This window comes from Onthophagus taurus, chromosome 2 (genome assembly GCF_036711975.1).
Source record: "Onthophagus taurus isolate NC chromosome 2, IU_Otau_3.0, whole genome shotgun sequence".
NCBI classification, from domain to species: domain Eukaryota; kingdom Metazoa; phylum Arthropoda; class Insecta; order Coleoptera; family Scarabaeidae; genus Onthophagus; species Onthophagus taurus.
Genome location: NC_091967.1, coordinates 3465811 through 3479813, shown reverse-complemented (window position 1 = coordinate 3479813; position 14003 = coordinate 3465811). Strand labels below are relative to the sequence as shown.

The 14003-nt window shown below is 34.2% G+C and overlaps 1 protein-coding gene across 3 annotated transcripts in view; it reads left to right on the top strand.

Annotated features, from left to right (window-relative positions):
- LOC111415118 (Ecdysone-induced protein 93F) overlaps positions 1 to 14003 on the top strand; it is a 116478-nt gene that overhangs the window by 30925 nt on the left and 71550 nt on the right. The window contains exon 1 of one of the 3 annotated variants that reach the window (XM_023046628.2): positions 12325 to 12690. The exons of the other annotated variants lie outside the window; for them this stretch is intronic. Coding sequence (XP_022902396.1) covers positions 12660 to 12690 — 31 coding nt within the window. The 5' untranslated portion in view covers positions 12325 to 12659. Of the gene's footprint in view, positions 1 to 12324; positions 12691 to 14003 lie in introns of those variants that run through there. 3 annotated transcript variants of the gene reach the window in all.

Below are 14003 nucleotides of genomic sequence, written 5' to 3'. Positions count from 1 at the left end.
TGCATATCTGGTATGAGAACCTTTTTTTAGAACTCATAGTGTGGAATATTGGTGGAGATAGCCTTCCCTTAAACCTCACATTAACCGAGTGCACGTCACCCCGAAAAGACAACTTTTTTACAAGATACGCTGGTTTATGTAGAGTGAGTAATTTATGGTAAAAACCTACAGCATGCAACATTCTTCTCCCCTGCATGTTCAACCACTTTAAAACCGGCAGCTTACAGCTGACGTGATCTCTGCGTTTCAACCCAAAAATTGTATGCATCGCCATAATTAAACATTGATAGTACTAAACTTTCGCATAGGCGCACTTTTGCACTATGATTAACAAAGGCTCTGTTAGTATAAATAATTCTAAGGCTACTGTAAGCTCTTTGAACGCATTTATTGACGTGTTCATTAAAAGTAAGGCCCTCATCGATTAAAATGCCTAAGTTTTTTACTGTTTTTTGAATAGGTAGTAATTCGTTATTTATACAAATTTGTAAGTCATTAATGACTTTTTGTTTTTGTTTCTGAGGACCAAACATAATAACGTTTGATTTTTTCTGATTAATTTTAAGTCCATGTCGGCTTGAGGTGATACGCAAATATTCTAGATCACTATTAATTCGCACACAAGCCTGTTTTATATCATGAGCCGGAAAAGAATAGTATATTTGCGTGTCGTCGGCGTAAAAATGGGTCTTGCAATGCATAACCCCTTGGTTAAAGTTTGATGTATATAAAGCATAAAGCAAAGGCGAGAGTATAGAACCCTGAGGAACGCCCGAACTAGTGTATTGATATTCAGATTGTTCATCACCCATAAATACGGCTTGTTGTCTATGTGTTAGAAAATCATATAATAAGCGGGTAGACTTATCATCAAAACCGGAATACCTCAAAATTGATGCCATTGTCTCATGATTGACCGTATCGAACGCCTTTGAATAATCTAGTAGGCAAAGAACTGTTAAATTACCTCTATCGGTTTCGCGAATTATATCATCAATGATATGTATCAATGCTGTCATGCAACTGTAACCCCGTCTGAAACCAGATTGGTTCTGTGGTAGTATGTCATTCTCCTCCACAAAGGAGACCATTTGTTCATAAAGAATTTTTTCTGCAACCTTTGCTAATACTGGCAGAATACTAATGGGTCTCAGGTCGCTAAGTACCGTAGGTTTAGAGATTTTGGAAAGCGGTTTTATTACGGCTTTCTTCCATGTCATTGGAAAAACACATGTTTCGATGCACGCATTTATAGTATCGCGAATATAAGGTAATATATGTGGACAGCACAATTTTAAGCATTTCATATTGAGACGATCATGACCAAGCGCATTGCTCTTAATTGAATTAATTGCACGATCCACATCCATATCCTCCACCACGCGAAAGCCAAAAGACAAGTTATTCCGTTTGTTGGAATTATAAAAGTTGACCAATTCTAAGTCAGGAACACCTCCCCCCGATACCGCTGCAATAAAGTAATTATTGATATCATTGGGTGACCCAAGGTGAGGTAGAACTGACATGTTTTTTCTTTTAAATATTCCCGTATTTCGCAGTGCTTTCCAACAATCATTTGTGATGTTCAATTGCGACTCAAAATATGCCCTGCGCTCATGAATAATCGAGGTATTAACTAAATTACGTGCCGATTTGTAATATTCCCATTTCGCTTCTGATCTGTTATTACGGTAGTTATTGTACGCCTTGTCGCGCAGTTTTTGCATATGCTTTATTGTATCTGTGATCGACGGGCACGGGGTACGTGACTTCTTGATTAATTTAAGGGGAACATGTACGTCAAGAACGGCCAAAACGAGCTGAGTTAAAAAGTCGGCTTTGATGTTTGCGTTGTCTAAATCGAAAATATGGAAGAATGGCATTCGATACAAGTCCATCAAAAATGAATCATATTCCAGATCTCGATATGACCTAGTTATAAAATGGGGATCAGGTTCGGTGTTGGTAGTAATTCTCAGTTTACAAAAAACCATATCATGATCTGACATACCATGCACCTCATACACACCGCTGTCCTCCACTAAATTAGTATTAGTATTATATAAAGTGTTTGAAAAAGTAAAAACTTTAAAAAATCTAAAAGACCCACAACTCTATTTGATAAAGCCGTCGTAGCTTAGGTTGATATCATGTTAATCACTTTATTCTAATTTCATCACCTTATCTATCTAAAATTATTAATTTATTTCTTTTATTTCAGGTAAGTTAAGGAACAATCCTCTTTCAACTCTAAAACACTTCAATGTAAGAATAAAAAAAATACTTAAATTTTATAACACAAAATTAAAATGGAATTAAATGTATCCTCTAAACGGTCTGTTTGAATACGAAGAATACATCAGTAGCGACCCCATGGACTATTAGTAGCCATTACGACCAAAAGGAATCATTAGCGTTTATTAGGAGGGAAGGAAGTCTTGTGATACGTGGTCTCTGTTAGTTATCCACCATCGAAAAAACCAGAAAAACAGGTGCTTATACTCTCTTCCCTTTTAAATAAGGAACTTGTTCGACGAGCAGCAGACCTGCCTCTTTTATTCTCCCATCTGCTATTGTATCGACCAATAATTGCGATCGTAATTATCTTTTACCATTGTTCGATTTTAACTTGTACATGTTTAAAACGCATGGAATTAAATGAAGTCTTAAAATTTTCTACATTATTAATTGATGAATCTTTAAAACTAATCAAAAACTTAATCTTTCTCATAAGAAATGTACATTAATCCGTTAATTAGTGTCAATTAATTTAGGTATTGCCGAAAACGATGGGGAGATAGTTACATGAGTACGCAGAGGGGGAGTAGGGTGTTAGAGAACTGGTAGTAATTCAAGTGACGTCGGTGCGTTTCGAATTAGGAACGCTGATTGCCGCCGTCTCACTGTGAATTACGGCGACTGATGCGCCCCGAGCGAGCGTTCGTAACCTATGACCTCTGCTTGTGTGTCGTGTGTCCCCCCTTGACGATATTAGAGGACCGATCGAGCGCCCCCAGACATGTATCTGATTGAATTAAATTAATTGTAACTGTTGTTCGGACGGATTAATTGTCCGCCTGATACCGGCAAGCTTCCGGTAAACCACCTCTTCCCCCGAAACTCCGCATCGCGACTCCTACCCTATTCCGGTAGATGGATCCGGATGTTGAACACATCAAAGTCGGATCACTGTTGGTTGTCTTGGTTTAAAACTGTAAATGCGGTTGATGCCCTTTGTTGGTGATAACACATAGTGGCAGACGCAGAGGATTGAATTAATATTCTGTTAGAATTTGGATTGAATTAACGTGATCGTAAAGTGCTGTTTATTACAATGTTGGAGTTTGCTTGTGGTATACAAAGGAATAAACAGTGATCGAACTGCAAACTTTGACACATATGATAGCTAATCCAATTACCAAAAAAAATGTTAATGAACATATGTCCTATTTGAATTGTTTACGAAATTATAACACTTTAGTCGGTAAAATCAAACATTTGTAATATGTCAGTTTGCTGTAAAGTTTAATTATTACATACAAGAAGAAACTTAAAATGTAAGCACTGAAGAGTATGCTGATATAATTTTGGTGTATGGTTTTTGTAATGGAAATGCTCGACAATCAGTACGAGAATATCAAGATAGCCATATTATTCAGTTTTTAGCGATTCTTTCAGAAGACTTCGAGAAGCAGCCAATCCTGCTCCAGCAAAAGCTATTCGACTGCATGTAGTTAATGTAAAGCACGAAGAAGCTGTAATTAATGCTGTCATTGATAATCCTTCCATCAGCACTCGAAGAATACAACATACATGTAAGTCAAAATTTTGCATAGTGCGTGTTGAACGGTTAATATTTTGTGAATGGTTATTGCAGCAACATGCCCAAAATAATGACTTCATTTCAAATGTTCTCTTGACAGATGAATTGCGTATCAAGTGGAAATTAACACACAAGAACAGTTATTAAACAGAAGGCTGCTACTGAAATAAGAAATCAACGAGACATTTTAATTCGGCTGAAGAACTCTTTAATTCGTCGTTGTGAAGCATATATTCTAGCAGAAGGAGGCTAATTTGAACAATATTTGTAATAAAGAGAAATAAATCTTTATTACAGCTATCGACCTAATGGTCTTTCCGCTATTTAACAATATTATTATTAATTATCAGATAAGTATTTATGAAAAAAATTCCAATATTGTCTTCCTCTGTACACCTTGTCTCTTTAAATATAATTTATGTATTTTTTCATAATTGTTTCTGTTGTCTAAAATTTCTTCCGTAGTCTGTCTAGTCTTAGTCTTATAGGTTCTGCAATGGGTTGTTTGGGTGTCTAATCTTAGAGATAATCAATCAAAAGACCACAATAGATGTTATACAGGAAAGGTGAGATTGGCGAATCTTGTGGAACACCTTGTAATGGAATAAACGATTTAGATAATGAACCATTGATCCTAACTCTAGTTTGCCTGTCAATCAAAAACTTTTCTACCATTCTTATTAAATGTAAGAGAGCACGCATTTCATGTAATTTATAGATTAATCGCTGCAGATCGGTTCTTTGTCAAGTGTGAGTAGTAATAACAATAGTACTAATAGTAGAATTTTTAGCTTTAAACCCAAATTGAAATCGAGGAATATTACTACCAATCACTTTATCAAGTCGATCTTTAACAATGTCTTCTAAAATCTTACCCAGTACTGATAGTAGAGTGATCGGTCTATAGTTTTTGGGTTGGCAGTGTTCTAAACCGGATTTGGGGAGCTGATTTTGATATTCTAAAATTTAAGTAATCTCGTTAAATTTCTAACACAAACCATAAAATCAATTCTAAGAAATTCCCCTAGCAATAGAGTAGAAAAAGACGGAATTGAAGTTAATTGAGCTGTTTTAATATCGAACGATATAACTATTTAAAGATACGTAATGAAAGGTACATAATTGTATGCACGAATGCAATAAAATTCACGTACCTACACATAAATCGACTTTCTTAGGTTGGTCTCAACCTTGACAAATCGAATATTTGTATTTAGACGTACGTAAGTGTTGCTCTTAATAAAATAAAAATAGTCTTGATAATTGCGGTTAGTTTGACATTTCTTGAGCAGAGTTTTTTTATGTACAAAGCTGCCGTGCCTACTTCGTTTTAAATACGTTTTGCGATTGAGCTGTAAAGATATCGGGAATTGTGTACAAATTGACTTTTAGAAGAGATTGTTTTTAACATCGCGAGGTATAATTTAGCTATAATGGTCCGATGATAACCTTGATGAATTTCGTATGATACACCGTTAGCGATTAGCGGATTTATGCATAATTTATGTTGTTTTACTGTTGCAATGAGGATTTTCGTAAAAGATAGCAATTTAATGTGCATACGTAAACTTATAACGGTATTTATTAAATTTTCTTCTGTGTTATTCAAAGTCAATCAAGAATTTTAAAAGTTACACTTTGTTCGTTTATGTTTTCTATTTTGATAAATTTCTGAATATTATTCAGCGTTGGTACAACGACTTTTTCGACCGACTCCTTAATTGCTGTTCACTCATGTGGAATTCGTTCCCTCCGCAACTAGTTTAGACTAATGGCCGACTAACTGTATTCGGCACGGTTTCCACAGGATAACGCAAGTGTGCCCATAACAAGTATCACGTGGATAATTATTCATATCCCCGGTTATTCCATTACACGTGGGCTTAGAGAATCCGGCCAGGAATTATTCATTGGCCCGGACGTTCCTCTAATGTTTACCTAATAATAAGCGAGAACGCGCACAACTGCATCACGATCACGATATAGGCGTTCTGTTCGAACTTGTAATCCATACCAGTACGTGCACGTTTCGTACGGACATATATCGTAAATATGCGAACACGGTTTATCAAAAAAAAAAATCAAACACTCGTATTACAAAACAATATGATAATTACACAAAAATTTCAATAATATTATCTTATGGTTTTTATATCACATCATAAATTAGAATCTTTGAACTTCAATTTAACATACATGTCATCTCATGATTCTTAAAAATGTAGCCGATATGGTTTTTTAAAAACTTCGAATTAGTTTTGTAGTAAATAAATTTATTCTGTATTGCCTCGTTAATATTATACATTAATAAAATATACGTTCTGTTCCATATAACTCATCATCACAACTGCATGCATCAATTCCTACTTACATTAGTAGGGCTAGGATAATAAATCTAATATTAGTGAGTAACAAAGAATAAATGACCATATTAATATTAACTGTATATTGATCGTTAAAGTGTAGTAAAAAATAATTTAATAATTGATGAATAGGCAGTAAAGTAAATTTAAAATCTATCAATATGCATTGTGGCATAAATAACTTATTTGTTGATTATCATCCTGTTTAAGAAAATATGTTTTTGTATGATCTTTCCTCGACGTGCACCAATTACCTTGGTAATTATCTTGGTAAATCGTATCGGATGATGATATTAAACGACTTGTTTAATATTTAAAATTAATTCATGTTAAAATTGAAAATAAAATGATTATATTTTTATTTTAATCGTTAAAGTTTGCTAATTTCATTCTAACGGGTAACTCTTCGCCGCTCCACATTTAACGGCGTTTCGTAACCGGTTCAAATTATGGCGGCGTTCCTTCGACGTAGTCGTCCCAATTCCGAGTGCAACATTCGAAAACGCAAATTGGCGAACTCGTCGCTTTCGCAAAATATATTCCCAAGCGACGACACGGCCTTCTGCTGGCTTGGTTCTATTGCCGCCGTTTCAAAACGCGCAACACAACCCGATGGCGCAATATTCGCGTACATTTCGGTTTTTATTTCTATTTATACCGGGGTATATCTCGGTTAATTTGTAAATTAAACGACTCTCTGTAGCACGATGAAAAATACTTGCGGAAAAAATTGAGTGTATTGCTTGAAAAACTACACGGAAAAAGCAAAGAAAAAAAAATAGTTCGCATTTGTGATACACGCTTTTGATTTCGATAAAATTGTCTATTTGAACGAGTAGCAACTTTGAACTGGAGTTGTTTACTTTTTATTTAATACTACATTTTTTTTTAGTTTCATGTATAACATTTCAATGAAACGTAATGAAGGAATAACTTTAAATCTAGACAGTACAAATCCAATATGGTGTCATAAAAATGTTGTTGTCGCATGTAAGTAGCATAACCGGGAGACATGTTATAGGCGGTTAAACGACAAAAAACACATTTAAGAAAAATTGCGGCTCTCAAGGATTTTGTAGCCTCAAGGCTAAATAGAAATAGTTTTACACGTACACTCTAAAGCTACTATTTGCAATTGTGGTAGTAGTAAAGGTCACCCAGTAATTGAATTTGAAGTATTAAAGCGGAACTAAGTGCAGAACGAAAAAGAAAAAATCGAATTGACATCAACTTATATGGAATTATTGTGACAATAATTTAAATTGCACTATTGTTTCTTTTTATATGGTACAGGATTAGTTTACAATAATGTGCTGTTGAAAATGAGCTGATTTAATTGGAGTGGTGCTGTGATATTGTATTAATTTATTTGTTGAAATTATTCGCTAATACAAGCAATTAATACCATTCAAGATATTAATACGATTATCAATAGTATTTAGACTTATCACACCTATTAGATGCAATTGTATTGGTGCACTTACTAAATAGTTTCCAAAATTTAATCGTAGTAATAATAGTTTTCCTCTATATAAAGTTGTTACATAATTAATATGACTCGATACTTTCGATTATAGGTTTTTCACGTGGTCTTCGTGAACCGTAACGAAAATTGAGGAATTCTTGTAATTTATAAAGATTATTGAATTGACGCAGAAAATGATGCAATATTTATTTGGTACTGGTGGAGAAAGGAGCTATTATTCTCATTGTGTTTGGTAGGACCAAACAATATTTTGCATAAGCACCTTTGTGATATACATCAATTGGGGTCACTTTGTTTGTCCGGCCGTTTGAAATAATGAAACCGATTTGTTCAATTTAGTAGTTCACCCAAACAATTCTATTTCTGTTACTACTATTTTGCCGAGTACGTGGAATAATATTAATACGTTTATTGTGTGTAGGACACAATTTAATGTTGACAAAAAACAGACTAAAATAGAAAATAGAGCGGTGAGAATGTTTGTTTTCTGAGATTATTGTTGTAATAGTTATTGAAGTTATTAGATTGATAATTAAATAATTGAATTTTGACACTTGGAAATGTCAAATCAAAACAATTGGTTGCCATGGTTACGCACGGCTACTACTATTTTTTGTATCAAATGAATAGGAGATAATGAAACTTTAAATTATTTTTTCTCAAAATTTTTCTTATACAGGGTGTCACACAAAAAACGCCCCAAGCTGTAACTCTGTCACTTACATTCCGATTTTCATGAGCGGGTTATCAAATGAAATGGTTTCATGAATACTATGATTCATGCTACAAATAAATTTTTTCCAAGGCCGTCTTCAATTTTAAGCGATTATTAACTTTTGCTTTTCAAATTGCTCTATATATTTTTCTTTACGTCATTGGATAGAGATTGCTTTTCTGAATCCACTGATGTACAATACATCCATTTTGAATATAATTTTAGTAGAGAAAAGACACCTGTATATACAGGTTGCCACACAAGAACGCCGCAAGCTGTAACTCTGTCATTTACCTTCCAATTTTCATGACATGATTATCAACATTTGATTTTCAAATTGCTCGGTATGTTTTTCTTCACGCTATTGGATAGAGTTTTTTTTTCTGAATCCATTAATGTACAATACATCAACATTAATTGTAATTGCAGCATAGAAAAACATTAAAATAGTTTCTGAACATTCTCTTAAAGTCACTTGTATTATACTGTAGTGTGCCATGGGATAAATGAAAAAACAACTTATAAGTATCATTTACAACTGCTTCGGGCATTGACATAGCATTTAATGACTGTTATCAGTTTTGCGTGTTATTTTTTTCCATGGCACACTGCAGTATTACAGAAGTGACTAAGACAATGTTCGGAAAATGTTTTAATTGTTTTTCTCTGCTAAAATTACAATTAATGTTAATGTATTGTAGATCGATGGGCTCAGAAAAAAATCTCTATCCCATAACGTGAAGAAAAACATACCGAGCAATTTGAAAATCAAAAGTTGATAATCGCTTGAAATCGAAAATGGCGTTGGAAAATGTTTATTTGTAGCATGAATCATAGCATTCATCAAACCATTTCATTTGATACCTCGTTCATAAAAATCTGAAGTTAAATGACAGAGTTACAGCTTACGGCGTTCTTGTGTGAAAACTGTATATACAGGTGTCTTTTTTCTGCTAAAATTACATTCAAAGTGGATGTATGGAGCAATTTGAAAAACAAAAGTTAATAATCGCTTAAAATTGAAGATGGCCTTGAAAAAAATTTATTTGTAGCATGAACCATAGTATTCATCAAACCATTTCATTTGATGCCTCGGTCATGAAAATCGGAATATAAATGACAGAGTTACAGCTTGGGGCGTTTTTTGTGTGACACCCTGTATAACGGATATTAATATTTATTGTACATAATTCGGAAAAAAATCCTCTTTCAAATTCCGATATAAAAAATAGAGTGTTCCATTTAAAAAAAACTTCGATGACGTCATAACTCGTTTAAAAATGGCGGAAAAAATTTAAAATATACACCAAAAAATTGCAAAAAATTTAAATCTTTAGACCCGTTTCAGCGATTTTTTCATAAATTGTTTGTAATGATTTTATCGAATTTATCCGTTACTTTTGAAACGCACTGTATATTATACAGGTTGTCCCGAAATGACGTGTACAACGCAACACCACCACTTGACTAAAAATATGATGATTTAACTCAACTTATCTATATACAAAATTGCTTAGTTTAGCCGTTAGAGGGCGTTAAACATTCCTGATGAATCAAAGATAAAACGCAAAACAAAAGAATACGAATACCGCTGTCAAATTTAAGTGACTAACTGTTTTTGTTTTTAAAATTAATTATACCTAGCCAACTATTAAAAAAACGTTATTAGTGTTACCTTATATCACTCATTCGCGCTTGTGAAGATTTAGAAAATATTTTTTTGTGGCTAAACCGTTCACTCAACTGAAATTTTGTAAGAGAGAAAATAGTTTCTAAATTAAAGTAACTACTCAGAAAAAAAGAATGGTAGTGTTTGTAAAGGGGGTTAAAAAGATATGGATGCATAATTTATTGTGACAAAGTTTTTAAGCACCGTATAATTTTCAAAATCAGAGTTTATTCCACAAAAAGCTGTAGTCTATTGATACAAACGCATGATCAAAAAATGAATAAAATCCATCCAGGATTTTTTGACTTATTTAAAAAATAATTTTACTTTTAAAGTCCTCTAGCGGTTCAACTAAACAATTTTGTATATGTTGAGTTAAATCATTATATTTTTGGTCAAGGTACTTGTGGGCTTGCGTTGTACACGTCATTTCCGGACATCCTGTATATTATGACCATATTTTCAGTGCTAATTTAAATACTCATCAACTATTTGACGAATGCTTAGTTGTTTTGAAGTCTCCTAAGATTAGTAGCATCAGAAGACAGAGATGTGTGGAAGAGGAAAATTGAACAGGCCAATTGGTCTGAAACGCCATTGGATAGATGAATGAACTTTCTAAGAAGAGCATACAGAGTATCAAGGCTAGAATCTGTCTCAAATGAGGAAATATATGCAACAATTGCTGAGATGGAAACCAAACAGTTGATGAGGATGCCCGAAAACCGATGGCCAAAAAGAACTCTTGGATATGTGACTTACCATAGAGGAAGGAGAGGTAGACCAAATACATCTTGGATTCAAGGAATCGCATAGACTATGAGTGATCAAGCTTTAACGGAAGACGGAAGAAGAATGGAGATCAAAATGCTAGATGTAGTAAAGGCTTCTTTTTCGATATGTTATAGGCATCAGGTCTGCTATTTCCAACTCATCAGAACTCTTGAGATATTGATAACCATGTTTTTGTCCATCTCTTTGGAGGTCTTCCCAGAGGTCTCAAAAAGTTACTCTTTTTATGTCCAGAGGATGCCGGATGAATGAGTATCAAAGATGACACTACAAGAATAACTTGTAGGTAGGAGAGCAGTTGGGATGAATTGCGAAAGGATGCCAAGAAAATGTTAGGAGCTGCAAACTGGAAAAGAGCACCAGAAGATAGATATGGATAAGAGGAAAATTGAGGAGGCTAATAGATGGAGTGTGTTGGTTGGATTACCTAATCTTTATCCGCTGGGATAATCTGCTTACGTACCTCCTCCCTGATTTATTGTATTTTCTAAATATGTTCTATTAAAAGTAGTGGCTCTGTTTGAAAATTTTTTCAGTCATTTTCGTTGCTGCTATTAAATTCGGAACAATCCAAAGCATATTTTTAAAATTTATCAATATCTTAATCGAATTTTGGAACGCAAATTAAAAAAATATAATTAATAATGGATAAAGATATTATATTTTTACAGATACAAAATATTATTATTACTGATCAATATCTTTATTAGATTTTTTTTAATTGATTTAAAATACAATAAAGTGTGTTAACATTGGTTTATTGCTCAGTTTGCAACAATTTAATCAATTGCTTTAAATTCCACCAGCATACGTTTTTTTTTTTGTAGAAATAGAAAGCTCAACAAAGTAGGAACCCTCTACAAATTACAAAACATCTAGAAACCACTCGGCCGTTTATCTAATCGCTGAAATATTTCCTGGGAAACCATCCAGGGCGTAATTTTATTATTAGAAAGTCTGAAAAGAGTTTTTTTCTTTTTCGTTAACATCCCGGTTTGTAATTTTTACGGACCTCGGGAGTTCGTACAGTGCACGCATTGTGGACCCACATGACGATACGTTAAATATTTGCTCTATCATTTGCGAACAGAGTTCCCCCAACCCAACTCCATTTCTTTGCACACATGCATTTCGTCCGCACAACACACACACACTACATCCGTGTCGTCAACTTATACACACACATATATACACTCATACTCTTACAGTTCGCGTAATGACGACGTCGTCGCCGTCGGTTCAAAGTTGCTGCTGCCGACGACGTCGCCGCCGAGCGTCGTATATGCACCATCAGCGACGGAAACATGTGCTTTGATAGTGTATGAGTGCGTGTATGCACGAGGGCCTCGTTTCGAGTGTGTGTGCGTACCCACATCGCCGTCGCCAGACGAGGACGGCAATAGTGACAAAGGTGAACAAGAGATAGGTCGCGCATATGCAGTGAACTGACCTACCCGACAGTTTAGTTGCCCGTATAAACTCGTGCCGGCCAGCCCTTGGTTGCCCTAAATAAAAGGGGGCCCCCCGATTCGTATCAATGTGTTTTGTAAAATTCGTGCCTTAACGACGGTTTGATAATAATTTTTTTTTAATTTTCTTTTATATAACGGTTAGGTTTCTGTTGATTTTCGGATGTAATCGTCATGTGATAATAAATAAATAACGCGATCTTCGTCGGTTAATAAGTTTTTATTTACTTTTTCTTCGCTCAAGTGTGAAGGCAGAAACGAGTAACACAACAAAACGACAAAAACGACGAAATCGACGAAAACGACGAAGACTTGGCGGTAGTTACAACACGTACAAGAGTAATGAAACATGTCTACGAAGACTACACATGCGGTCAGTTTGCAATTTTTTATAAGTTGTTTTTTTTATATGTATAGGACACCTGCCTTTTTATAACTTTCGATTTTTAAAGAAGTTGTTTCGCGCGCTTTTTCGATTGGACGGAACTAAATAGTTTTCATTGTTTCCAATTTGATTCGTAATAAATACCGGGGAAACGACAATTTTTTAAGCGCTCATCATATCTTATCTTTTTTTGATTAATTTTGGCCGCTAAAAATAACTTGCATTATTTTATTAGTATTGACTATTGACGTACTTACATTAATGCAATTTTAAAATTATTATTTTGTTTTTATTAATTATATTTTAAGATAATGATATGGTTTAAGAAGTTTCTTTATAAGGTTGGAAAGATTTTTTAAGAGAGACTTTTCTTTTACCAAAGTGTGAAGGAAGTTATACTAAGCACTCTTCTGCATAGTAACCTGTACTTATTGTTAGTCTGCATCACTCTTACGACTCTAGAGCCTCTTGGAACGCTTTCCTTCCCCAGTAAATTTTTCGCCATCCAATTTTCTATATATTTTTTTTAATTATACGCAATACTTTATCTGTTAAATTATAAACAATTTTATTAAGGTTTTAAACTCATTTATACATACTTGTTTTCAAAAAAATAAATTTTTATAATATATCGGATAAAGTATAGAAACACGTCAAAACAAATGACTAAATGTTTACGTTTTTTCGAATTCCCTTTCCATCACTATCTCTATCAAAGTTTGCCAATCTTTGTTTTTCAAAACTTTATTTATTTACTTTCAATTTTACGACTGTACTCCGATTTTAAAACCGTCAACGAATCATATGAATGGATCGCATAGAACGCGCTCTCATTGTTTTCGAAAAACAGTCGTTCATTATACACATAATAATCTACTCTCTCCGTCTGTATAAAGATACATTCCGTTTTTAGGTTTCTAAATGTAAACAAGCATCTAAATTAATCGCCTCGCCGAAACCGTATCTCGACCCGGCCAAGTTTTCGTTGTGTTACGAAAACAAACTTTCGACGGCAATGCCCCTGAATGAAAACCATCTAAATATAACTAAGCTAAGGTTTAAACAGTATAAATTTGTATTCTAAAAAAAACTAAGAAATACATTTTTTTTAATTTTCTCATATCTTTGTTAACAAAGCACTTTTGTGATGATCAACGTTCTTTATGGGGATGCATTGTGTTGATGCAGACAGTCGTGTGCCAATGAGCTTGACCTAAATACAAGCTGCGTCCAACGTCTGTGCACAAGGTTCGCAAACATGCGGTTAACTCGTCTGGTTAGCTTTCTTCGTCGCCGTGTGT